We start from the raw sequence: 25,221 nt of genomic DNA, 5'->3' as shown, positions 1-25,221 counted from the left end.
AAATATTAAACAACAAGCTCTTGCGCAATCAGGTGTCAGTTATATTTTGTATGTAAAATTGCTTATGAATGTGTATTTTTCTACTTTGTATACTCTCTCCAAATATAAATAAATAAATAATATTATTATTAAAAAAAAGAACAGGGTGCTAGTCATTAGGAATCTTGAGATAATGAACCATGCTGACCACCATTCTGGACTATTAACAATGAATTTTGGGTGTCAGAATACTGCTTCCATAACTGATTATTTTGTGGCCTCGAAGTCTCTGGGCATTTGCTGACACAAGTAGAAGTGAAGCGCTTAAACTTTAGTGTCCATGCGGCTCTCGACTATCTTATGACATGGGTAGCTAAGAGCAAGCACCTCAAGGCAAATGTCCCTAAACCAGTCTTAGCAAGGAGACATTGTTTAATATTAAAATGGGTAAGTGTGGATAAGGCGAAATTCTTTCCAACGATTCTGGCCCAAAGGCAGACTGAAGTGATGGACTGCTTAGATCACAACCTCGAACCAGGCAGATTGTTGAAGGCATTTAACGATCTACCGGCTGAAATTAAAAGCCAGCTGGTGAGGCCCTGCACCCATAAGCAGATCCCAAGAGTTAGATGGTTTGATGCTGCATGCTCAAGGGCATTAAAATGTTTACATAAAACATTGAGGGTGACCCCAAGAGATAGGGACCTCATCCGGAGCTTGCACATGCAGTATTAGGAAGCATAAAGGAAAAGATTATTAGATTTAAGAGAGGGAGCTTTGGAGAGATTGAGACTGGCAGTGCTAAGGAAAGATAGCAAAGATGTTTGCAGAGTGATAAACATGCCCTTTTTAAAAGCTGGAAGTGGCCCTCCCTAGACCTTCATGTTGACGAGGAAGCCTGGGTTGACCATTTTGTAAAAATATTCGGTCTGTTAGGTTAGCCTTTGGCCCCCTCAAATACCCTGAGGCTGGCAGGCCAAGATGGCAGCTTGGTGCACTGGCTGAAGAAGTGTGGGATGGCTCAGTGTAGTACCGCCAAGGCCCCTGGTCAGATAGGGTCCCCGTTTACTGCTTTCTGGAACATCAGGATGTTTGGGCCCGATTATTAACTAACACGTATAATGCTATAGGCAAGTTGAGACCACCAGAATCCTAGGAAAAAACAATATTAATGTCCACCTTTAAGAAAGGAGACAAGGCCTTACCCAATAAATATAGACCTATTTCTATGCTAGAAGGCACCGCCAAACTGGTCGTACGTCTTTTACTGAATAGGCTAGAGGATTGGGCTGAAGGGAGGAATGTGCTTATACATACACAGTATGGTTAAAAAAAAAGGAAAAGGAACAATAGACCAATGCCTCAACCCAAGTATGGTAAATGCTAAATATACGGTGGCAAAGAAAAGCCAAATATACACAACCTTTATGGATCTGTCTGCCACCTTCGATTGTGTCACCCATTCGAAGTTGTGGTCAGTTAGGGATGGTATAGGTATAGATAAAACCAATATTGTGTTTATCAGACATATGTATTCCCAAGTCACTGCAGATGTTCAGTATGGGAAGGATGGGGAGTGCACCAGGCCCTCTGAGATCTATCAAGGAGTCAAACAGGGCTATGTCCTGGCCCCCTTTTTATTTTTATTATCTACTAAGAGGGTGGAGGCAGTGCTGACAGGAGTCACAAAAGATGTGCCATATTTTAATTTTGTTTCCTTGCCTATACTCCTCTACACAGATGATGCGGTGCTCATCGCTAGAACAGGGAGGGCGCTGCAGAAACTGATAGAATAGTGTGCCAGATTTATGCAAAGCTTAGACCTGCATGTAAATGAGGCAAAAACCAAATCCTACGTACTGGTGGCAGAGGACCGACCAAAGAAAATGCCAACTTTCTTGATAGACTCTTGTAGAATGGTGGTGGTGGATACATTTTCCTATTTAGGGATTCTCTTTGACGGTAAACACACCTGAAAAAGCATGGTAATCAGTAGAGTACTCCTATTAGAGAAAAGTTTCATGGACATCTTCACCTTTATCAAAAACCTGGGTTCTAAATCAATCCCAGAAATACTGAACTTGTATGAGGCAAAACCACTCTCTGCAGCCATATACGGGGCAGTGGGAATGGAGCACTTTGGATATCGGATCTCTTCAGTGTACGGAAGAAGGGTTCTTAAAAAGGATGCTGGCCCTACCAAGCAGATGTTCAAATTATAGTGGCCATACAGAATTAGACGCTCCATATTTCTCAAACACTGCTCGCCTTGCATCTATCTTATTGTGGTATTCGATATGGCGCAGGGAGACTGTGAGCCTGAACCATATTATCCTGAGGCACTGTTTAGAGCAGGACCTTGCCCACAAGATTATGTGGCTGCAGCATGTTAAGTGCACACTAATGGCCTTCGGTCTATCAGAATATTTCAGAACCCACTCAGTTGTGCGCTTATCTCCAAGGTGGGGATTAAAGAAATATACTTACAAAAAATGACATGAAAGAAGGGAGATTAATAGCACAAGAGCCACTGTGAAGCTTTATCAAACGTCTCCCCCTAGAACTCAGATGGTTTGCTCTTACTTAGCCACTGTGACAAACCCCCAACATCGGTTCATTTTAGTGAAGTTTTGATTAGAATATATCCATCTGATGCTGGGTTATCCAATCAACATCTACTCTGCAGGTGCTCTGATCCCATGCCCTTGTAATGGGACGTCACCACAGACAGATTTACACATACTCTTTTTCTGTAGTTTCTAGAACGACCATAAAATGAGATTTATAATCCCAGTTTGGCGGAAATACAATTTAAGGTGTTTCCAACCAGCCCTATACTTCTTTCAAATGTGGGCTGACCCTTTAGTATGTTATTCTTTGCCGTTATTCCTCTGGTCTGCTATTAAGAATAGGAGAGCTCATTTACTTTATGATGTTTGACAATAGAGGCAGTTATTTTGAGGGTCACTGTTTACATGAATTAACGATAGGGCATTATGTATTGGCTACGTTTTACAATGATGGAAGGTATTTTAAGAATTTATTTATCGTGCTCGGTTTTTTATTCTACAAAGGAATTTTCTTATTTTAAGTTTTTAACAATATTTGTAATATAATATTCTCGTTTGCGCTTTATATGCTATGAAAATATAGCGAAATAAAGAGCATTGACTGACTGACTGATTAGCAGCGCTTTACAAATCAGGATTGCCTGACTGATTAATGCTGTTGCTTGGTTACATCGCTCTAATATTGTTGTACAAGTAGCATTGGCTCTGTTGTTGCAAGTGATGGTATTGGATCGGTTTGATTTCTAGAGCTGCATCAACTGTTTAGCTACAGTACTGTTGTAGTTGAAGTGTTTGTGTTCTCTAACACTGCAATATGTGCAGTACTACTCCTGTTGTACTATACTGCTGTCTTTGAAAAATTTACACAGAGATTTTAAATTTACTGTGGCAGTGTTTTAACAGTGTTCTAGTCTTATAGTTGCAATCCTGAAATGTGGGAATTGTATTTTTGCAAGTCAATAATTTGATGAGGTCCCCCAGATCTGCTCAGAAGCCCTCGATGTCTACTTGATACCACAGCCCTCACACCCTTGCCAGCTTGATGCCACAGCCCAGCCAGCCATCTATTGTCAGCTTGCTCTGCAAGACCCTCACACCTGCCCTCCGTTTTTAGCTTGCTCTCCCATCACTTCGCGCCTTTCATCTGTTGTCAACTTGCTGCTCCAGTTCCACCCTCCATTATATACGCGGTACAGCATGGCTAAAAACCATTGCTAAAGCCAATAGCTCTTACAGATGAGACTTACTGGTTTTAGAATAGGAGAATAACATGTTCAGCACTATACAGTTTTATTCTACTGATCCCATGGCCAAGGTATGATTTTCATCGCCAACGAGGAGCCTAATTAACACAAGAAAACTGTGGCACACCATTCACAGTTAGAAGTGGACTCGATTATAAACTATGTCCGATAATGTGGATTAGTGTCCAGGTTCCTTAAAAATAAGAGACTTTCCACCCCAGTGAAACACAAAGAATATTTATATAATCACCTCTTCAATGAGGAAGTGGATGATGTTTGTTTGGATCGAAGGTAGTTAGCTCCACTAAAGGTATCAGTAAGTTAAACCTGTGCTTAACCCTCCTGATAGCTATGGCACACAGTAGACGGGTTCAACTTAAAAAAATGTGTAAAGCATTTAAAAGTACCAAAGCAGTTTAAAAGTCAAACACACAACACAATAAATATCCGGTCCAATTTAAAAAAGTAGAAAATATTTTAATGAACACAATAATACCAAATTTTCCAAAATTCATTAACGGGAACTGAAGATATAGATTTTTAAAGATTTAAAAAATAACGGTGGGAAAAAGCATTGAGTGCCAACCACGGTCACCTAGCTGCGCTTGACTGGAAACCTAAGGCCAACCGCAATGGTGCACGAGTCGGATACAGAAGCAAGGTTCAGCCTGGTCGGCAGTTTTATCTTCTGACGTAGTCTCTGAAATGGAAGTCGAAAGTTCTCAGACGGCAAGGCAACCGAGTGTGGCTCCGCGAGGGAGGATAGTGGTCCGACAAGGTCCTGGTAAAGCCATTGACTTTTGGGGAGAAAGCTCAGAGCGGGAGAATGTCAAAATTCACACCCAAGGGAGGTCCCTCCCCTGCTGTATGCTTTTGGTGCCTGCGATCACAGAAGATTTCTATATTTGGACTTTAGTCACTTTTTCTTTGAGATCAGATTACTCCAGCATTGCAAGGTCATAAGCTGTAGCTGACCAGCGTTCCACGAAGCTGGATAACTTCTTCTTGATTTCCCCATGAAATTGACTGGCTGATGCAGAAAAGCTCAGTAGGAACAACCTGAATCTTGGCCAAGTGGCAACATACCTTCATCAGATTGATTTGGTGTGTTTGTCCTAAGGTCTTTATAGCCAAAATGTTTCTAAGTCCTAAGTTTTACTGGATTTTAGAAGGAATATAATTTGATAAAAAAAGGGGCCCAGGACAGGTCCAGCTGGGCTCTACAAGAAAAGTGTTGTCTCCATTTTGTAGCCCTTTTATTTAACAGGAGGTCAGCCAACTCACCCTTGGAGTCCTCGTATTTGTCATGGGTACAAGTGGGAGCAGTTCCAGCCCTTCTAGTCTCCTCACAGGTTTCAACAGAAGGTGCAGTCCTTCTTCTGTCTCTCACTGGTCCAGTAGTGTTCTGAAGAAGGTGGCCCGGGGTGCGTTATTTATGCCTGGCACTAGCCTATGGATGGGGATGCCGCCTGGCCCCTCTCCAATCAATAATACAAAAGTTCCCAGGGGTAACCATACCTACTGTTGAAGCAGTTCCTGTGTGCCATATTTCAAGCAATTCAACAGTGCCTTCCCTCTGCCCAAATCCAAGATGGCGTACCTTTTCCTCTCCGCTGCAGAGCTCCTGTGCCTAATTCAGAGAAGTGGCAGGGGAAGTGAGCAACCACTCTTTCTTTGATCAATCTAAACCAGTTCTTGGGCAGCTCCTCTCCCATTGCGATTGGTGCCAGTTTGACTGAAAGAACAAAGGAGGGGTCTGCCCAGGTATCAGCTAGCAATTGCCTGTGACAGGGTAGGCCTCATTGAAGTAAATCAGGTCACTGGGCACAGTCCAAATGGTTATCGTTTTTTTTCCTTTAAATATATGGAACGGATAACTCCTCAAATTACATACACTCGATATGATACATGCCTTAAAGACATTGAATACATTGAAGTACTGCCACCAACAAAGACTGCACATAGAAAGTGTTTGGTACCTGCTTTTACCTTTGTTCTAAAAGATTTCAAAGAAATCTAAACGGTTAATTCAAACTTTTCCACACACTAAAACCTTTTAGAGAAGTATATGCACTCTCATGGTAGTTGGCTGTTTTAGCCTTTACAATCACAAAAGCACTTATAAAGTACACTACCAAAGTTAGTCAGACCATAAAACCTTCTTGTAAAGTCCATATGCTGAGACAGTACAAGATTATGCTTTGTGGAAGAGGGATGTGCACCGCCTTGTTTTAAATCTGTTTTTACTGTGCAGACATGGGAATCACTCCCCTCCTGGAGTGTATGTAGTAGAACAAACTGGTTGCGCACCTATGAACCCATAGGTGTGTCTCCCATGGCACCAGTATTAATGCTGTGTAATCCAGCTGGAGTTTTATTCACAAATGAAATTCCAAACAAAGGTAGTTTTGTTCAACGTAAATTGTATTTCCAATTGGTTCAAAATGTCATCACATTGATGGTTAATGGCAAGTAGCAACAATGTTGTTTAGTTCCTATGCATTTCGGTGAAATGAGTCACCTTCTTCAGGGAACATCTATAAACAAACGAAATATGTACATTGTAACCTTATGTGATTGAACCAAATTTAAGTCACTAATAAACACTACTTGTGCTCTCTCAAAAGTACGTGATAAACATGCTTAACTTAGTATACTCAAGCGCCTGTCCTTAAAACATTGCTATCCTGCTGTTTAGAGGCTTCGGTTATAACATAGCTGGTTACGTGTGTTCATGCGCGCGTCTTTAAACTTTAACGCTGATTAGGGGCATATGCAATGAAGTTAACTGGCGGTTAACAAAGGGGTCGCGCTGCCGCTTACGCTTTGGCTCTGTGGGTCTAGTTTTAGCTCACCGTTAGTTGCTTGCAATCTCTCTCAGACTAGCGTGAAATTGACAAAATAAAGCTTTTGTGTTACTTGTAACTTAGAGACAAGTACCTATTATAACATACGACCTGTTAAACATATCGTCCAGTAATTCATATAGGGGGCCGATTGATTTTCTCCACATGTTTAAAACACACCTTGTAACACCGAATATGTGTTTGTTTACTAATAGTTTTACCTTGCTAACACGCATCGGCAGAAAAACCTGCACTTTTATTGTCACTAAAGCTTTATTTTGTCAATTTCACGCTAGTCTAAAAAAAACGACCCAGCAAGGACAGCCTGCACCTTTAATGAAACCACTCCCATATAGCGACATAGAACGCATGCGCTAACTCCGCGGCGTTTCCTAACCCCGATATGCAGACTCTCCATTGAACCGGAGAGTACCTGAGAGAGATTGCAAGCAACTAACGGTGAGCTAAAACTAGACCCACAGAGCCAAAGCGTAAGCGGCAGCGCGACCCCTTTGTTAACCGCCAGTTAACTTCATTGCATATGCCCCTAATCAGCGTTAAAGTTTAAAGACGCGCGCATGAACACACGTAACCAGCTATGTTATAACCGAAGCCTCTAAACAGCAGGATAGCAATGTTTTAAGGACAGGCGCTTGAGTATACTAAGTTAAGCATGTTTATCACGTACTTTTGAGAGAGCACAAGTAGTGTTTATTAGTGACTTAAATTTGGTTCAATCACATAAGGTTACAATGTACATATTTCGTTTGTTTATAGATGTTCCCTGAAGAAGGTGACTCATTTCACCGAAATGCATAGGAACTAAACAACATTGTTGCTACTTGCCATTAACCATCAATGTGATGACATTTTGAACCAATTGGAAATACAATTTACGTTGAACAAAACTACCTTTGTTTGGAATTTCATTTGTGAATAAAACTCCAGCTGGATTACACAGCATTAATACTGGTGCCATGGGAGACACACCTATGGGTTCATAGGTGCGCAACCAGTTTGTTACAGTACAAGATTATTCCAGGCTTTACCGTTACAGAAAAAACACAAATTCTAAGATCCGCTACCATAGTGGGTCCGATTGTAAAACCTACTGATAAAGTGAGTGTGCTCTGGCAGGTCGGAGTTTTTCTGGGTAAACAAGTGTACTATAATAGTTAATCAATCAGTTAAACCTTATTATGAGTGCATCCAATCAAACAGTACTAGATTATTCTGAGCATTGTAATCACAAAAAAGAAAGAGGGCTACCATAGTGGATCAGGTGGCAAAATTGCAAGCACTCTGACAGTGCTAGTTTTTTCCAGGATTAACAATTCCAAGACCCATTCATAAAGTGCACCACCATTGTACGTGAGCCCATGCTACGAGATCCAGCCCTCAATTACGTATTTACGCTCCACCAGCTTGGTAACTGAGCCCAGATCACAACTCCTAGTTTCCTCACCTTCTTGCCCAACACATATATAAGGTTGTTATCAAGGTTATACATATTGAAGAGTCTTGAGAGTCACTGACAAGCTATAGGTGGCTCGGGTTTGAGCACGCTGCTGCAAAGGTAAATCTTGCTACGGTCATGCCTAAAAATATAAAATAAAGCATCCCCTTAGACCCCTAGATAATACGATCAATCCGAAATAACTTCAGGGGGAACATGATTTCTATTTTTACCCCAAGTTTCTCCTCCCAAAAAATCTCGTTCCCAGCTCTTAACGATTGTAATTTCCTGAATGAGCAGAACATGTGAGTCATACATGCTGGAACCTCTCCGGACCGGGGACAATGATCAACAGATCTCTTATTCCAACTGAACATCTTGGCCGGTGTAGAATATAAATGAAACACTGTCAAATAATGCTGGCTTTTTAAGGAGATTGATATTCGTGACATCCAGTCTATTCGCCCATCTTTCTGCTTGATGCTGTATATCATCTGATACTGTTTTTATCGAAGCCTTATATATTTCCCCAATCCTTGCCACCTTAACTTCCTTCATAGATTCTAGGAACACGATTTTAACAGATAGCTAACCATTACCAAGCATCAGGATGAAGTTCTTAATTTGCAGATATTTAAAAAACATATTACCTAGGTAATCTACATTTTAGTTGAAGGTCAGCAAATTAATACAATTGATCATTAATAAATTGGTTGCTGTGCTGGACAACTCCTGCCCGCTCCGATGCCCTACAAACTTCATCATGAAATATAGAACTGAAGACAGAAGATCTCCATAATGGGGTTTATTTATTATACTTGGTGATCCCTAATTTTGTCCCCAGCACTTTCAGGATTTTCACCTAAGGCAAGTTTGGAAATTGATGGTACCTCAGATTGGGCTACTGCAAGGTCTCTGCTATCTGCAAACAGAATCCCCATATGCTTCAAAAGAGATGTCCAGTAATAATATCTCAAATTCAGCACTGCCCAGCCACCTCCACTTCCAGGGAGCACCAAGTATCCTAGGTAGTGTCACACAGTTTTATATCACCACAAAAAAGTAGAGCAGATTTGCGTCAATTTTTTTAAGCCAGTCCGTTTCTCCCTCAAGCGGTATTGCCCTAAATAGGAACATAAATGTCAATAGTACAATCATTTTAACCACGTTGCACCTAACCACTAATGTTAAATATAAATTATTTATTCTACTTAGATCCTGCCTAAATTTGGTCAAAATTAGTTTATAATTAATTTCTATCACCTTACCAGTTTGTGCTGTAATACTGATTCTTAAATACACTGCACTTTCCACTAGCCTGCTATCTTTAAAACTGATATCCTTTTTGAAAACTAGCTGGGTCTTACCTCTATTAAGGAGACAGTTGTAAAAAGCCCCAAATAGTTCAGCTTCCTTCTCTATTTATCTCTTGGCACTCGTCGGATCGGGAGTAAGTGCTGCAATGTCGTCAACATATGCCACAATTTTAGTATCTTTCCCCTTTATGCTTATTGGTCTCATTAAAGCATTTCCCTCCAGTTTTTGAATAAAGGGAACTATATAAAGTTCAAAAAGATGGGGGGGGGACATGGACATCCCTTTCGGGTCCCCCTCATAATAGCCATTTCATCCGATTTACCCAAATAAGTTGGAGTATAGCCATTGGCTTATGATACAGTGCCCTTACCTTTCTTATCAGAACTGGGACAAGCCCATCTGCATTTGAGTATTTCCCATAGGCATTCCCATGACCCTCTATCAAAGGCTTTCTCCACTTCGAGAAGGATCATAGCCATTGATTACCCTGTTACCTCTGCTACATCAAACAGGGCAATTGTTATTCTTATGTGGCCCGTCGTACCGCACCCAGGGATAAACCCTAATTGCCAAGGGGGCACCAATGTGGCTATGACCCTGCTTAATCGTGATGCCAAGATCTTTGAATATACCCTTGGTGTTGCTGTAAATTAGAGAAATTGGTCTATAAGAGCGGACATTCAATATTGGTGAAACCCCATGAAGTGGACGGAACCACACTCTGCTGCACTGCCAAAAATATATCAGGCATACCTTTAGCTACTTCCAAGAAAAAAAGTTCCTTGAAATTCTATAAGGATTTTAACCGGACAGGCCACTTTACCAGGTGCCATTGAAAATAGAGCAGTTTAAATTGCATCAATAGTTATAGTGTTATCAAAGGATTTGGGGTCTTCAGTTCCCAGACCAGATATTAGACCATCATCAAGAAAGACATTCATCTGATCTACTGGGGAAGCTACATCCTCTTGGTAAAGTTCTTGAAAGTAGTCCTTAAATAATTTAGCAACAGCAACCGGTGCTAAACCGGGCCCCCTTCCGGTCTAGTACAGCTTCTATACCCCTATTTGATTCAATCTGCCATGTGCAAAGGTACAATAACCTTCTCACACTCACACTCTCCCCATAGTCATAAGATTCAGTTCGAGGAGTCTGAAATTTTTGAGAAACAGACCTTCTATGATAGAAATGAATCCCGGCTTTAACCATGATAATTTTTTGCTGGATCATCCTGTTTCCCTATTATTAATCTCATGTGTTGCACTTCGAGCTAAGAGAGCTCTAGATAGAGTCCACTGATTTCATTCACTGGCTTTCTTTGGTTATGAAATCCAAAACTTATGGTTGCCCTTCTAATTCCTGCCTTTAACGAGTCCCCCACTAGCCCCTTGGCAGCACTATTTCTGTTAATTGCAATAAAGTCATCTAGCCATGCCCTCATGTGCTCCAAATAACTGGTATTAAGGAGTTGTTTGTTTTAATCAAAAGTCCAACATTGTGGTGTCCTATCTACCTTTATATCTAGAATCTGTGGGTTATGATCCGCAAAGACCCTTGGGAGTCTTCTAGTACATGAATTACCAACTAAAGCGGGTGAGATTAAAAAAACAGTCTAGTCGTACATATTTCTTGTGTGGATGGGAGAAATATGTGTAACCAGGATCTGAGTATTTGAGCCTAGCCATAACATCAACCAAACCATGATAAGGTCCAGGCTGCACAGAGTTCTTAGTGATTTCAATATGGATATTCATATCCCCACAGACAACTAGATGGATTGGCCATGACGCCATTTCTAAGTCCAAACTATCTATTACCGACACTTCCTCTACATTAGAGCTGTAGATAAAGCATAAAGTGAGGCTTGCCTCACAATTTGACATTCCACAATCATCCATCAGCCAAGCTTATCTGCAAGGGACCATTTGACGGCTGGCAGGTCATTTTAGCCAGGACTGAAACACACTGTGTGGCAGAGTACTGTAATGCACAAGCCAAAACAGTATAACCCCTTGTTTGTAGCCAGGCTTTCTTGTCCCACAATACCCCTGTCGCTTGTTAACATATAATATCAACCTTAAATGTTCTGAATACCTCATCAACATTCTGTCTTTTAGACAAATCATTCATCCCACAGACATTAGCAATGCATAGATATTTTCTTAGCTTGTATCATTAATCATTTTGTCCAAGGTAATAGCCTGTAAGTCTTATACAGCCATTAATGCATAAAATCCAGCAGTACTGTTTAGACAATTCGATCAAATGTATAATACTATTGCTCCAATTTTTAATTTGAAAAACAACCCCATCTTTCTCTTCTACCCCAGTCCCCTCACCTCTTCCCCACACCCTGATAGTCTCCCACCCACCCGTCCTGCCACCCTACACCCCATTCACCTTAGTGAAGCTATCAGACCAGTGTTGGGCCTGCAGATGGTTTGTGCACCCTTCCCTCCAGCTCAAGTCAAATCTTACTATTAACAATTGCCATGAGATCACCTTGACCACATGGCAGACCAAATAACCCAAATTGCGAAAAGAAGAACAGAAAATAAGAAACAAATATACAACTTAGGGAATCCTAGCCCTTCCACCATCAGCACTCGAGGATCTGTACAGGAACATCGAATTATTCAAAATTCATTGGTCCAAGAAAACATTAGCCAGGCTCTTCGTCAAATTCCCTAAATCATTCAAGCATTTCTATTGCAGTAGCCCTCAAAACATTTCGAACAGAAATTCTTTAACCACATGAGTCTTATCATTATTGATGGTTTTGAGCCTTGCTGGATTTATTAAGTGTGCGCTCCTTTAACTTGAAACAGCTTAATCAGCTGTCTAAGTCTCCAACGTCACATGGCAGAAGTCAGGTCTAACAAGAGAAGCCATCAGCACTTCATTTAGAATCTGGTCAGGGCTTCTCAAACACAGCCTGTCTTAGCACCAAGATTGCTCTGGGTTTCTCTGTTCCATGATAACTTTGCTTTCTCGCTAATGGAAAACTATGAGAACTCTGTGTTTCCCATTCCCAGTACAAGCCCTCCAGTTCCAGAAAAGTTTTCTGAAACAAGTTTATTATAAACTTTCTCATATCATTCTCCTCCAGGCCTTCATCAATCCCCAGCACTCTAAAGTTATTACGCTGCTGCCCCAGTTTTTAAAGTCCTCCAGCTTCAATTGTATGTCTCTGAGATATGCCCTGTGGTACCTCTGCTTCCTCCTTAACGGCTGCCACCTTGACTTCTGTAGTCACTACCCTATCTTCCAGAGTGGTCATCCTTTTTGATCTCAGAACAAGGCTTGGTTTATTTTCAGATTGCCCTCTGCAATTTCTGAGTTGCGGCCCTAGTCTTGCATGCATCAGCTCGCATCTTATCTCTGTGTGCCATTATGCACTGGTAATTTGCCTAAAGAGTTGGTGCCTCAGTGGTCAGGCTATGTGCTGGTGTGCCTTAGGAATGTACACTATCCCATAAGGTCTGTGTACATGTGTAGTCCCATTTCAGCTCCCCCACATGGGTTTAAATCTTTGTGTTTTACCATCTTTTGCACCTGCCTTTCGGGTTGTAAGCTGGGCAATGATTACCAGGGTGCCACTTATGTTGCTAAGAAAGCTATCGCTGTGGTCATCCAAGGAGGAGTCCTTTGTTCGTTGATCACTCTGACTTTTCTGACAGAGAAAGAAATGATCTGCTGTCGTTGGGTCTGACCCCCCCACCCTTCCAGACACCAACATCTCTTCTTCTTGGGATTACCCCCACCCCTACCTACAAGGATAGCATAGTCCCGCTCCAAGGAGGTCTTATTCTGTCGAGGGGTTCTCTCTATGGGCTTCTCTGCCCCCCTTAACAGGTTGAAACCACGTTACCTCCTCTGTACCTTGTTGGGGAGTAGACCTGAAGGAAGCACCATTACCAGTCAAAATAATGTGGGGATTTAACAAAATCAGTATCTGGGTGTGGTGGCGTTGCAGTTTCAAACGTTACTGCCTTCCATATTTTGTTGATTCTCCTCATGAGGAGCCACCTGCCCATCATTTCGGAAGCGTCCTTTGCTTCTTTTATATCTGCAAGCTGTAATGCTGAAGGTGAAGACTGCGCCCCTGGCCGTGTGCCTTAAGTCTCTGCTCACCCACTGGTTTATTTCCATGTAGGGCTGGAGGGAGGGAAGACACTAAGTCCAACTTCCGCCTCTTGTTGTTTGTCTCTGTCTTTGCACTTGCTGGAGCCCCTCGTCGGCCACAGCCAGCAGGCTTTCACTGACTGCTGCTGGGGGCAATAATAAGGCTCTCCGTTCTGTGGTGATCTGGTCTGCCGGGCTCTAACTGGGAGGAGTAGGGCTGTGCATCGTGGCTTCATGCAGCCACCATTCTGCTTTCCCTAATCTCCTAAATGGTTATACTTTGGAGAGAAATATACACACATCTCCACACCTAAAGCCTTTGTCCTTACCTGGGAGTAGTTTTCACACTTCATCTAGAGAGCTATTCAGTTGTCAGCGGATAGTTGGTGCTGATGTAAATGGTCTTCCAGCGCATTTATGCATGAAAAATGTAGCTTTCTAAAGGTATAATTTCCAAAATATTCATTATAAATCTAACTTCCCCAGTGAATTGGGCATGAAATATATATTTCAAATAGTTCAATAATGAATTGTGTAGCCGTTTCCTAGCCGGAGATAACATTGTTCAATTTAAGATTGTATCCCAATGCTTTCCTATGGGACATCTAACCCTGCTACAGTGAAAATAGCTTTTGCAGCCTTTTCACAGAAAGGACATGCTTTAACATTAAACCTTTACAACTTTTAAAGACCATGCACCCTGCCTTTTGGGCAGTAAGGCCTACTTAGGGGTCGCTTATTAATATTTACAAGGAAGGTTTCAACCCGTCACATGGGGTTATTTTGACAGGGTTACTTTGTAGTTTGAAACTACACAGCCAGACAACACATGATATGCCTGCAGTCATGTTTACACTGTCACTGTATTGGATGGAACAATTTGCGATGCAGTTCTCTTGTAACATATAAATAACAAGCCCTGTACACACTTAGTATACTAGGGATTTAGGGTCATTTAAATATGCTAATTAGGAGGATAACCAATTTCAAAATGTTTTAGGAGTCAGAGGACATGCACTGGGGCCAGAACACAGAGACAAATAAAAACAGAAGCATCGGTCCCACAAAAATGGGTGTGATTGTACACCATCCACATAGGATTGTATCAAACAAAGTATTTTTACAGGGACAGCATGCTCCAAGGGCATATGCTTCATAATTTGAACGATAGATCCTACTTCAGATGAAATAAGGAAACTTCATCCCACTTTCTCTTGTTGATTGTAGCATACTCACATGGGGTCTAACCAGGGTCATTTTAGTTGCAGTTTCATTTGATGGGTTAATGCCACTACATCATGCAGACAGTAATTATTCTTCTGTACAGATGGCACCCCTACCCCAATTCCTACTGAGGCGTGATGAAAAACACTTAAGTGCCAGCCCTGTGATCTGTAAATGTGGCACACACTTCTCAAGCTGTCTCCACCCCAGGCCTTGCCCTGTGGTCGGAACATCACATTTAGAATTAAGACTTGCACTCATGTAAACCTTCATGGACTCTTCCACATGCTAACTCCCTCTTCAGAGTCCTTACAGAGTAGAATGTGTTGTTTCAACATTCAAGGCTGTTAGTAGATGCTAAATGTTCTAAGTTTTGATTTTAATATGTATCTGTTTCAGAATCACATAGAGCAATGTTAGTGAGCTCAACATTCCTTGAAGTTTGTTAATTACAACAGCTTCTTCCTGGTGCCTCTGCCGTACTTAATCTTATATCAGCAAAGTGTTCAGAATCACGCTGTCCAGATCTGCTTCTTGACATGAAACTTCTTTACATTTCTGCCCTGTCATTACAGATTCCAGTGAATTGAAACATACAGATTTTCACTCTGTCTATATTACACACACAGTTTTTCACTAATTTGATCATGCATTTCTATCCAAGGATATAAATCTTGTACTAGTCCCTCTCATTACTGAATAACCTCCTCAAAGTCTCTTCTCAAAATACAAAGACAAATGTGTACACAGGCAAACTGATGAAACATCTGCACTAGTCCATCAGAAGAACTGATTGTTTACAGCATAAGTATTCACTCAACTGTCCCACAGCATGTTTATTTGGTGACAACCATGAATTCTGGAGGAATTACTGTGTTCAAGAAATATATTTAATGTAACATACTGTAACACCAAGAACAAGTTTGCAATCGTAGCTAGAAGGGGTATTTTAGGGTCAGCAAAACCTTTGAAGAACTTGCTCTTTTCCAGTAAAGTAGAGTCTGAACCACAAAAACAAGTACTATGTTCAAACAAGCGTGTATCTCTGTACAGTGTGCATTTGCTCCAAACAGGTCTCTGGATAAGAGTGGATCAATCATTAATTACATCTCTAATCCATTATAGAAGGTATCAATAAGTTCAAGAGTTAACACAATGACTATCTTTTACAGAGGAAGCCCTTCATTATGGCTGCCAGCCAAAGTAAGCTTTTTAAAATAAATATCAAGCAGCAAACTCTAGGCAAGCAATTCATTGAAAAGGAAAATGCTACTTACCTGTATGCATCTGTTCTTGGCATGTAGGGCTGCAGAACCACACACTGTTGCATTAGATTATCATCTGGTGGTGGGGTCGGATGATTACACTTTGTTGTCTTGGAAGAGTCTTTGTCTGCTAGGGGACACCACCCTTAGACCGTAGTGCGCATGGGCATCGACTCCATCCTCAGATTGTTTTCGCTATTGGGCAAATGATGCTGTTGTATCAGTACATATAAGGATGACCATGTATTGTGTATCTAAATAAGATAATACTGGAACAGATATAGGTAGCCGGGGAGGCGCGTGTGGCAGCCCTACATGCCAAGAACAGATGCATACTGGTAAGTAGCATTTTCCGTTCGAGGCATATGGGCTGCAGACCACACACTGTCGCATAGATTGCACAGCAGTTTCTTCCTTAGCGGCGGTCACCCACATTTGTTGCATTAGTTTGAAATAATGTTTTAAGTACAGCCTGGCCCACACTTGCTTGTTGTTTTGCCTGCACATCTACACAATAGTCTTTTGTAAATGTGTGAGTAGTAGACCATGTAGCTGCTTTGCAGATGTCATCTAATGGTATGTTTCCTAAGAATGCCATAGATGCTCCTAACTTACGGGTAGAGTGAGCCCTAGTAGGAATGGAGAGAGTGCGTTTTGCTTTTTGGTAACAAATTTGAATACACTTAACAATCCATCTAGCAATGTCTGATTTAGAAATAGGATTGCCTTAATGTGGAGGTGAAAAGGACACAAACAGCTGTTTAGTGTTACGAAAACTTTTTGTCCTATCAATGTATTATAGAATTGCTCTTTTTACATCTAATGTCTGTAGAGCTCTTTCTGCAACCGTTTGGGGCTGTGGAAAAAATACTGGCAACTCAATTCATTGGCAGAAACTTTGGATTTGTTTTAAGAACCACTTTATTATGATGAAGTTGTATAAATGGTTCTTGAATTGTTAATGCCTGGATCTCATTCACTCTCATTAGTGAGGTAACTGCTACTAAAAAAGCAACTTTCCATGTAAGAAACTGTAAATCACACTTATGCAATGGTTCAAGGGTGGACCCATAAGTCTTGTGAGAATAATATTTAAATTCCATACTGGAGAAGGAGGTATTCTGGGAGGAATTATTCGTTTAAGCCCTTCCATAAACGCTTTGATTGCAGGTACTCTAAACAATGACAAATGTTGTCTGTTTTTAAGATATGCTGCTATAGCAGCAAGATTTAATCTGATTGAGGAGTATGCTAAATTAGATCTTTGTAGATGTAAAAGATAGCATATGATGTTTTGTATAGAAACATCTAATGGGTTAATGTTGTTATTTGTGCATTAGACAACAAATCTTTTCCACTTTGCTGCATAGCATGCTCTAGTGGTAGGACGTCTTGCTTCCTTAACTCCTTGAGTGCTCATGACAAAGTCAGCTCGTCATGGGTGTTACCTCCGCTGTGCTTATGACTAGCTGACCTTGTCACAAACAATGGGAAATCATTGAAAGCAGCACCGGGGGGGAAAACCCCCTAGCAGCCAACGTGTTAATGACATCCATACAATCAGGAGGTAAATTCAGATATCCAAACTCTAAGACCTCAGGAGCCATATCGCTAGATTGAGCTGCATTGGGTCTGGATGCATGATCTCTTCATGGTTCTGTGTTAGTAGATGTGGGGAGAGTTTTAGTTTTTGAAGTGGTACTACAGAGAGCTGTTGTAGCTTTGTGTACCATGGTTGTCTGGCCCACGTTGGTGCTATGAGAATTAACGTGAGAGAATGTTGCCTTAGTTTGCGTACCACTAATGGAATTAGTGGGAGAGGTGGAAAAGCGTACACAAATTTGTTTGCCCGGTTCATCCATACCGCATTGCCTTTGGATAATGGGTGTGGGTATCTGGCGGCGAAGCTTGGTCATTTGTAGTTGTGGTGTGTGACAAACAGATCTATCTCTGGCTGTCCCCACCGTTGAAAAAATGGCTGAAGAACTTGAGGATGAAGCTCCCATTCGTGTATCTGTTGCTCTGACGACTTAACAGATCTGCTAATTGATTGTGAACTCCTGGTAGATGTTCTGCTAACAGAAAAATGTTTTGAGGGATGGCCCATCTCCAAATGGTCTGCGCCACCCGGGAGAGCTTTAGGAAGTGTGTCCCTCCTTGCTTTTGAATGTAATAGATTGCTGTCATATTGTCCGTCCGGACTAGTACAGCTTTGTTTGATATGTAATGTTGGAACGATTTTAGAGCTTGAAAGGTTGCTAGTAACTCCAGATAATTTATGTGGAATACCCTTTGTTTCATTGTCCGCGTACCTTGCACTGTGTGACTTTGTAAATGTGCTCCCCATTCAGTGAGAGATGAGTCTGTGGTCAGTATGATTTGTGGAACAGGTTCTAAAAACGGCCGGCCCTGGGAAAAGCTTTTGGTGTTCCACCATTGCAAAGAGCGATGCGTCCGGTAGTCTACCACAACCAGATCTGTTATCTCTTGTTGAGCCTGATTCCACTGACCTGCTAAGCATTTTTGTATGGGGCGCATTTGTAGTCTTGCATATGGCACTATGAAAATGCAATATACCATCATTCCTATTAGCTGCATGAACACTCAAGCTTGAAGTGAGGCTGTTTGAAAGTGGAGGAGGTGTTGTCAGTTTGGAAAGCTTTAGAAGCGCCTCTATATGAGGAGCGATGAAAGGAAGGTCTATGGGCTTGCGTTTGTAAAGCTCCCATTGATTTTGCCGTATCGGTATCCTTCTTCATTTTTTCGAGTGCACTGTTTACATTTGGACCGAAAATATGTTGTTGGTCACATGGCTGGTTTAATATACTGGCTTGTACCTCTGGTTTGAACCCAGAGATTCGTAGCCATGCATGTTTGCGCAACAGTACCCCTGTATTCACTGCTCTAGATGCTGTGTCTGCAGTGTCTAGCGCGCTTCTTATGGAGGTATTAGTTATAACCTTGCCCTCTTGTATCAAGTCAGCAGCCTTAGTCTTATATTGTTCTGGCAGGTGTTGCCTGGGTGACTCTTACTCATCATATTGAGCTCTGTCATATCTTGCTAACAGAGCTTGAGTGTTAGCAATCCTCCATATATTAGCAGCTTGTGAGAGTGTGTGTTTACCTGACGCATCTAAAAGCTTAGATTCTTTGTCAGGAGGTGGAGCATCCCCTGTTGTTTGCGAGTTGGGTCTTTTCCTCGCATTTGACACTACCAGTGAGTCTAGTGGTAATTGTCCCTTAACATACGCTGAATCCGAGGGAGCCGCTTTGTATTTCTTTTCCAGTCTAGGGTTAATTACTCTGGCCCTGACTGGGTCTTTAAATATTTCTGGTCCGTTTCTTACCACTCCACTAAGTATTGGAAGTGTGGTTGTGGTTGTATGTGATGTTAACAGTGTATCCATAAGAAAATCATCTTCTATTGGATCTGTATGCAAATCTACTCCATGGAAAGTAGCTGCTCTATGGATGAGTTGTGTGAACCCAATGGTGCCATCTGGTTGAGATGGCCTAGATGGGTATGCCTCATCCTGTGGCAGATCTGGTGCATTGTAATCTTCCTATGGGTCACCTGATGGCCCAGCTATATCATCTGGGTCATTAATATCATCTATTTGATTATAACTCGGCTGTGAGTATGTATCCCCATAATCCCCCTCCTGTGGTATAAAGCTATGTGTGCTAGCTGGTGAATGTACATGAGAAATATCTGCTGTTATTTCTACTTCTGGTGAAGTAAGTCTTACAGAGGAAGTTTGAACATGCTTCTGTGGAAGAATAGGTGATGGTTTAGGACATTCCATTTTCCTTTTTTCAGGCACTGTGTACACATGTCCAGTCTTTGGAAGAATTTTTAGAGTCTTTTGCCTTACATCAGGTTGGAAAAGCTATTTTATTGGTAAATTTGTTTTCAGCGCCGATTTCTCTTGTTTGGAGCCAACAGGTTTAGGTTTCACAGTGTCTATTATCTTTGGAACGGGTCTTGGTTTCAGTTCCGAAGACTTTTCTTGCTTTTTCTTTGGATCTGTGCTTTTTGGATCCGAAGCTTTTGCTGCCGAGTGTTTAGACTCGTCTGCCCTTGGTGCCGAAGTATGTTTCGGTATGGAAACTGCTTTCGGGTCCGCTTTTTTACTTACCGGAGCCATCTTTGTTTCGGTAACCTTGGTAACTTCTTTCGATGCCGAACTTGGTTTCGGAACCTCTTTTGGTTTTCGTTCGGTAGGAGTGTTTCGGTGCCGGTGTTAACTTCTGCTTAAGCACTTTCTGCTTTTCTGGACCGACAGACTGACTCGAACCCGAGTAGACTGGAGGCTTTTTAATACTCTTCAATGCCGAGCCTGAAGGCGGGGCGTCTGAGGGTTTCGATCGGTGTGCACCCGGACCGGAAGATGGGGGTGGAACCGAAGCCTGTCCCGGTAAAGGGGGGTGAACAGGGTTGACGCTCTTACTTACAACCTGTTGACCTGCTGGAATAAGATAGTCATCTTCGGATCGATCCTCGGCTCCTGAAGCGGAGTCCTCTGCTTCGGAAGCAATGTTTTTTTGCTGTTCTTCGACGTCAATCTCGAATGGCGCTTCGTCTATGACAAGGTCTGGTGTCAACGATGAAGACTGCTCCATGGCTCTTCAAGCTCGACGGTCCCTGATTGTTTTCTTGGACCGGGAGGACGCGCAGGCCTCACAGTCTCGACTCTCGTGCTCTGGGGACAGGCACAAGTTGCAAACCTCATGCAGATCAGTGTGGAGAAACTTGTGTCCACACTGAGGGCACTTCTTGAACAGTGTTCTTCCATGAGCCAAAGGCCTAATGGCGCAGTTGGGCCCAACAGCCCGACGAGCGCTGGAATGGAGAAGTGGATCCTTTCTTCGACGCAGGTGACCGGAATCAGTGTCGTAGACGATATAGATGTTGTAGATTGGTTTATGGATTCGAAAAGAGATCGGTAACGGGACCGAACGATGAACACATCAAGCCAGATGGCAGAAAAAAAATATCTATGGCATTCTTAGGAAACATACCATTAGATGATATCTGCAAAGCAGCTACATGGTCTACTACGCATACATTTACATAACACTATTGTGTAGATGTGCAGGAATAACAACAAGCAAGTGTGGGCCAGGCTGTACTTTAAACATTATTTCAAACTACTGCAACAGATGTGGGTGACCGCCGCTAAAGGAGAAACTGCTGTGCAATCTATGCAACGGTGTGTGGCCTGCAGCCCACATGCCTCTAATGGAAAATGCTACTTACGAGTATGCATCTGTTCTTGGCATGTAGGGCTGCAGAACAACACACGCCCACCCGGCTACCTATATCTGTTCCAGTATTATCTTATTTAGATACACAATGCATGGTCATCCTTATATGTACTGATACAACTCCATCATTTGCCCAATGGCGAAAACAATCTGAGGATGGAGTCGATGCCCATGCGCACTACGGTCTAAGGGAGGAGTCACCTAGCAGACAGAGACTCTTCCAAGACAACAACAAAGTGTAATCATCCGGGCCCACCACCAGATGGTGATCTAATGCAACAGTGTGTGGTCTGCAGCCCATATGCCTCAAACATTACTGTTATTATTCTAGTCCACTATCTGATCAGATGAGTTAGCCTGTGAAAACCTCACAGCCGCATTTTCACAGTGTGCCACAGTCACCTCAGTCTTGAAGTTGATCAAATAACCAGTTTTGATTGAGGGATTACATGTTACCAATATAAGGGCACCTTAAATAGATCGTTCTAGCTCCTAAAATCAACAACCAAACCAAAATTAATATGCAACATTTAAGAGCAAAACGTATAGGCCATTACTATCTTTGATCCAAAAGCGTAAGAGTCCTTGATGCTTACAAAATTAGAAATCAAGAATACCAAGCATAATTTTGTGTGTTACCTTTGCGCACTACTTTAAAGCTGCCTCGTCCATGCGAACACCGCTCCTCCAAGAGTACCTGTGCTTCCAGTGGTTGAGACTCTAGATGCGGATTAATTCTCTCTTGTTGATGGTACTGCTGCCTTCCCAAACCCGTATTGTTCATGTCTTTTAAGTTAAGGCAATCTACAGTATCTATATGAGTCCTGCAGCTCTCAGAGCTGCTCTCTGAATCTCCTTGGGTGGAACATTTAGCTCCAGCTGGATAACACCCATCTCTAGTCTCTAACCGTGTATCCTGATGGACTGTCACAGTGTCACATGGGTGCCCCTTCCCTCCAACCAGAGAGGGTGTGGGAGTCAGGTCATCCTCAGATGCGAGTTCCAAATCCCTCCCAAAGTCACAGTCACTGTGTGGTGAAAGGTTCCGCAGAATCAAATGCCGTAGACTCATAACTGTAAGAAAAATGGACCATGTGAGTTTTTCTCCCACTGTCAAACATAAGATATCCATATTATTCTGTTTTACACAATGCTACTTATAAATACTTGAGAAAAGGAAAATGCTACTTACCAGTATGCATCTGTTCTTGGCATGTAGACCTGCAGATTACTACACTTAGCATTAGATCGCCACCTGGTGTTGGGCTCGGATGATTGCATGTTGTTGTCATCTTAGAAGAAGTCTTTTGTAGTCACGAGATAGGTGACTCCTCCCTTGGACGATAGTGCGCATGGGCATCGGCCCCATCCTTAGATTGTTTTTCGCGATGATGGGAAAGGAATTAGTTACTTACCTGTACACTATAGTTCTCCAGTATTATCTTTCATAGATTCACATGCTTGTATCTTCCCCGTCGTCATGGTGGGAGTCTCACGGTAACAGAATGACCAAGCAGTATCATAGAGAAGAAAAACTGCATAGAAAATCCCCATAGGGGCTGTATTATTTGGTAAACAGACCATGTCTTTGTTTTGGTCCAAAAGCTAGCCAATCAGAATTGCTGCCCTGCCCTCACACTCCCCAGCAGCAGCTTCCTGCCTCAGATTTCCGTCCCCGAGTGAGAGACAAGGATAAATTCCGAGAAACAAGATCTGCCTGAGAAACGGGGAGGTGGGCGGGCGCATGTGAATCTATGAAAGATAATACTGGAGAACTATAGTGTACAGGTAAGTAACTAATTCCTTCTCCAGTATTACATCTTTCATAGATTCACATGCTTGTATCAGAGTAGTAAGCAGTGCTCACCATATCCGTAGCGTTTCCAGGACAGAACCTAGAAGGAAGCTCTGCCGCACAGCAATGACATAATAATAGCTATGAAAAACATCAGCAATACGATAAATGCATGTAATTACACATCAAAGTACTGTATAGCAAAAAACAATGTGCCATTAGGCCATACCTTACTGGAATAGACGCTTCAGAACAGCCTGACCCACTGCCGTGTCCTCCTTCCACGCAGTGTCCAGACAGTAGTGCTTTGTAAATGAGTGGACACTCTTCCACGTTGCTGCCCTGCAGATATCTGGCAGTGCCACTCCTGCGAACAAGGCCATCGAGGTCGCCATCTTCCTCGTTGAATGCGCCTGCACTTTAGAATGTAGCGGCTTCCCCGCTTTGTCATGACATTTCAGGATAGCTGAGGATATCCATCTAGCAATACTCAGTCTCGACAATGAAAGACCTTTTCTCTGCCCTTCAAAAGCGATGAACAATTGCTTGGACTTACGGAACGGCTTTGTCCTCTCAATGTAGAACTTTAGGCATCTTGAAATGTCTAGAGAGTGTAAGGCCCTTTCTGCCTCCGATGAGGGCTTGCTGAAGAAAGTAGGTAGAATAATGGGTTCGTTCAGGTGAAAAGACGTCGCCACCTTGGGAATAAAGGTAGGATTAGTTCTCAGTATAACCCTGTCCTGACGGAATTGTAGAAAAGGTTCCTCCACTGAAAAGGCTTGGATCTCGCTAACCCTCCTTGCCGATGTTAAGGCGAGAAGGAGGGCTGTTTTCCAGGACAGGAACTGCAAGTCTGTCTTATGTATGGGCTCAAAGGGTGGCCTCATAAGCTGTGATAGTACTGTATTCAGGTGCCACGGTACAGGTGGTCGTTGGATGGGTGGAAAGACTCGAAAAAGTCCCTTGATAAATTCCTTTATTACTCTGGATGACCAGAGAGATGGTTCGTTTGGCTTTCGCCTGAATCTTGATATTGCTGCTAAGTGCACCTTGACTGAAGCATGCGAAAGGCCTGACTTTGATAGTAAGAGCAGGTAAGGCAGAATACCCTCAGGCTGAACCTCGAAAGGATGCAAGCTTTGTCTGTTGCACCAGTGGCAGAACCGGGTCCATTTTGCTGCATATGTTTTGTTCGTGGATACCGCTCTCGCTTGTGAGAGGATATGCCTGCACTCTTGCGAAATAGTTAGGTCCTGAAATTCACGCTCGTGAGGTTCCATGCGGACAACTTTAGAGAGCGTAGATCCGGATGCAGAATCTGGCCTTTCTCCATGGAGATGAGGTCTTGAAATGTCGGTAGCTGGATGTTGTCGCCCCTCGACAATTGAAGGAGGTCTGAAAACCACGCCTGCCTTGGCCAGGCTGGGGCAATCATTATGATCCGGCACGGTTCCAGTCTCATCTTGCGCAGGATGCGCGGAATCAACGGGAACGGAGGGAACGCGTATGCAAACCTTCCCGTCCAGTCCAAGAGGAAGGCATTTCCCATGGATCCCTGTTGACGGTACCTTGACGCAAAGTGAGTGCACTTTGAATTGCTTTGAGTCGCGAACAAATCTAATGTGGGAGTGCCCCACCTTTGGAACAGAATGCAAATCTGAGTGTCGTGAAGTTCCCACTCGTGTGTCGCATTGGAAGTGCGGCTCAGGGCGTCCGCCCGAGTGTTGAGGACTCCCTGTATATGCTGGACTTGGATCGAGATTTCGTTGGATATGAGCCACTTCCAGATCCTTTGCGCCAGAGCTGACAGCTGTTTGGATCTCGTCCCGCCCTGTTTCAGCAGGTAGAACATGGACGTGGTGCTGTCTGTTTGAATCAGTACTGACGACTGACGTATTCTGGGAAGGAAAGCTTGAAGCCCTAGGAATACTGCCTTGAGCTCCAACATGTTGATGTGAAGCTGAGCTTCCCAATCTGACCAAAGGCCCTGAATCTCCAGCTCTTGAAGATGCGCGCCCCATCCTTTCAGTGAAGCGTCCGTCGTCATCATGAAGTCGTGATCCCGAGGAATGAAACTCAGTCCCTGGTTTAGGTTTTTCAGGATCTTCCACCATGACATGGCCACCTTCATA

General features: G+C 42.7%; 1 protein-coding gene across 2 annotated transcripts in view; it reads right to left on the bottom strand.

The window, feature by feature from the left end:
- The window catches only part of ARHGEF11 (Rho guanine nucleotide exchange factor 11), a 1,046,032-nt gene that overhangs the window by 55,864 nt on the left and 964,947 nt on the right, over positions 1–25,221 (bottom strand). For both annotated transcript variants that reach the window (XM_086945337.1, XM_086945338.1), the window contains exon 37: positions 21,934–22,368. In XM_086945337.1, coding sequence (XP_086801463.1) covers positions 21,934–22,368 — 435 coding nt within the window. The remainder of the gene's footprint in view (positions 1–21,933; positions 22,369–25,221) is intronic.

Source organism: Lissotriton vulgaris, chromosome 12 (assembly GCF_964263255.1).
Source record: "Lissotriton vulgaris chromosome 12, aLisVul1.2, whole genome shotgun sequence".
Classification (NCBI taxonomy): Eukaryota; Metazoa; Chordata; class Amphibia; order Caudata; family Salamandridae; genus Lissotriton; species Lissotriton vulgaris.
Note: the sequence above shows the minus strand (reverse complement) of the source record. Positions and strands in the feature narration are given on the sequence as shown.